Source organism: Engraulis encrasicolus, chromosome 24, assembly GCF_034702125.1.
Source record: "Engraulis encrasicolus isolate BLACKSEA-1 chromosome 24, IST_EnEncr_1.0, whole genome shotgun sequence".
NCBI lineage: Eukaryota > Metazoa > Chordata > Actinopteri > Clupeiformes > Engraulidae > Engraulis > Engraulis encrasicolus.
In genome coordinates this window covers 34,520,651-34,523,150 of record NC_085880.1, presented here as the reverse complement: position 1 = coordinate 34,523,150, position 2,500 = coordinate 34,520,651, and the positions used below count along the sequence as shown (strand labels likewise).

The window sequence follows — 2,500 nt, the reverse complement described above, 5'->3', positions numbered from 1 at the left end:
GTGGGGGGCTTAGCGCGCTGCGCGTAACTTACTTTCTTAATGTCAAAAACACATACACATATCACACAGCACAGACCTGATTCTCTGACTGAAGGGAGATGGGACTGTACTCTATATTAGTTGTTCACTTAATCAGTCACTACCCGCGCGTGCGCACACACACGTACACGCCCGCATGCGCGCACACACACACACTCACTCACACACTCATAGTCTTTCAATGAATACAACACTGTGTGTGTGTGTGTGTGTGTGTGTGTGTGTGTGTGTGTGTGTGTGTGTGTGTGTGTGTGTGTGTGTGTGTGTGTGTGTGTGTGTGTGTGTGTGTGTGTGTGTGTGTGTGTGTGTGTATGCGTGCATGTGTGTGTGCGCATGTGTGTGTGTGTGCATGCCTTTTTATTTCTATAATGTGTCTCTGTGTGTGTGTGTGTGTGTGTGTGTGTGTGTGTGTGTGTGTGTGTGTGTGTGTGTGTGTGTGTGTGTGTGTGTGTGTGTGTGTGTGTGTGTGTGTGTGTGTATTGTGCACTGTATGTCTGCAGGTTTTCAATAGAGAAAGGAATAGCGGGCCAAGTGGCGCGGACAGGGGAAGTCCTAAATATTCCAGATGCCTATGCAGATCCTCGATTCAATAGGTAACGCACGCGCGCACGCACACACACACACACACACACACACACACACACACACACACACACACACACACACACACACACACACACACACACACACACACACACACACACACACACACAATCACACGCACACAAACATACCTATACAGTCTGGTGGTTCAATAGGTAACATCTGCATGCACACATACACTCACTCACACACATACAGACATACACATGCATACTGTACATAGCCTACATGAACATGTACTCACATGCACGCGCGCAAGCACACACACATGCACGCACGCACACACGTACACACACGCGTACACACTGTCATACATACACTAGCATACACATACACAAACACACACACACACACACACACACACACACACACACACACACACACACACACACACACACACACACACACACACACACACACACACACACACCCTTAAAGTGTGTAGAGCTCTGCTATGAACGTATACACTATCCTGGCTCACGGAAGGGGAAATGCTGGGAGATTTGTCATAACTGAAGTTTCATTGATACAATTTTATTTCATTTTTCATTTTCCTCTCTGTCTCTGTCTGTCTTTCTCTCTTGCTGTCTGTTTTTGTCTTCCTCTCTATCTGTCTTTCTCTCTGTCTCTCTCTCTGCCTCTCTCTCTCTCTCTCTCTCTCTCTCTCTCTCTCTCTCTCTCTCTCTCTCTCTCTCTCTCTCTCAAATTTTCAAATTGTGCTTTATTAGCATGACTGTAATGATACAATGTTGCCAAAGCATACAAATAACAAAACAAAAGTATCACCCTCTCTCTCTCTCTCTCCGCACCTGTGCAGAGAAGTGGACCTCTACACTGGCTACACAACTAGGAACATCCTGTGCATGCCCATCGTGAGCCGGGGGACGGTAATAGGCGTGGTACAGATGGTCAACAAGCTGAACGGAAGTGCCTTCACGAAAACCGACGAGAACAACTTTAAGATGTTTGCTGTCTTTTGTGCTCTGGCCTTACACTGTGCAAATGTGAGTCTTCAATGATTATTACATGTGTCTCCATGCACTGTGCACACATGCAGTACAAACCAGTCCAACATACAGTACACACACACTCACACACACACGCACACACACACACACACACACACACACACACACACACACACACAGTGATGTCATGGCAGTCATGGGTGAGCGGTTAGGGCGTCAGACTTGCATCCCAGAGGTTGCCGGTTCGACTCCCGACCCGCCAGGTTGGTGGGGGGAGTAATCAACCAGTGCTCTCCCCCATCCTCCTCCATGACTGAGGTACCCTGAGCATGGTACCGTCCCACCGCACTGCTCCCCATGGGGCGCCACTGAGGGCTGCCCCCTTGCACGGGTGAGGCATAAATGCAATTTCGTTGTGTGCAGTGTTCACTTGTGTGCTGTGGAGTGCTGTGTCACAATGACAATGGGAGTTGGAGTTTCCCAATGGGCTTTCACATACACGCACACACACACACACGCACGCGCACACACACACACACACACACACACACACACAGTTTAGCATATGGCCAGACTCACACTTGGACACATACACACACAGACATTTACATTGAACAGATGTAGGAAAGTCTGTCTGTAATTGCAGACTTAATGGTTTCTTAAATGAAAACTCTCCCCCTTATTCTCTCACTCCCCCCATGTCTCTTTTCCTCTCCTCCCCCTTCTTTATACTCCTCCTCTCTTCTTTAAACCTCCTTCCCACTCCTCCATCCTCCTCTCCATCCGCTCCTCTCCTCCCCTCTCCTCTCGTCTTCCCTGGTTCCTTCTCCTCTCCTCTCACCCCATCCTCTCCTCTCCTCCCCCCATCTCCTCCTTCTTGCCTCTCTCCT

The 2,500-nt window shown here is 48.8% G+C and overlaps 1 protein-coding gene across 3 annotated transcripts in view; it reads left to right on the top strand.

The window, feature by feature from the left end:
* The window catches only part of pde10a (phosphodiesterase 10A), a 206,434-nt gene that overhangs the window by 169,109 nt on the left and 34,825 nt on the right, over positions 1-2,500 (top strand). For all 3 annotated transcript variants that reach the window (XM_063191522.1, XM_063191519.1, XM_063191521.1), the window contains exons 12-13: positions 540-632; positions 1,460-1,646. In XM_063191522.1, the coding sequence (XP_063047592.1) occupies positions 540-632; positions 1,460-1,646 (280 nt within the window). The remainder of the gene's footprint in view (positions 1-539; positions 633-1,459; positions 1,647-2,500) is intronic.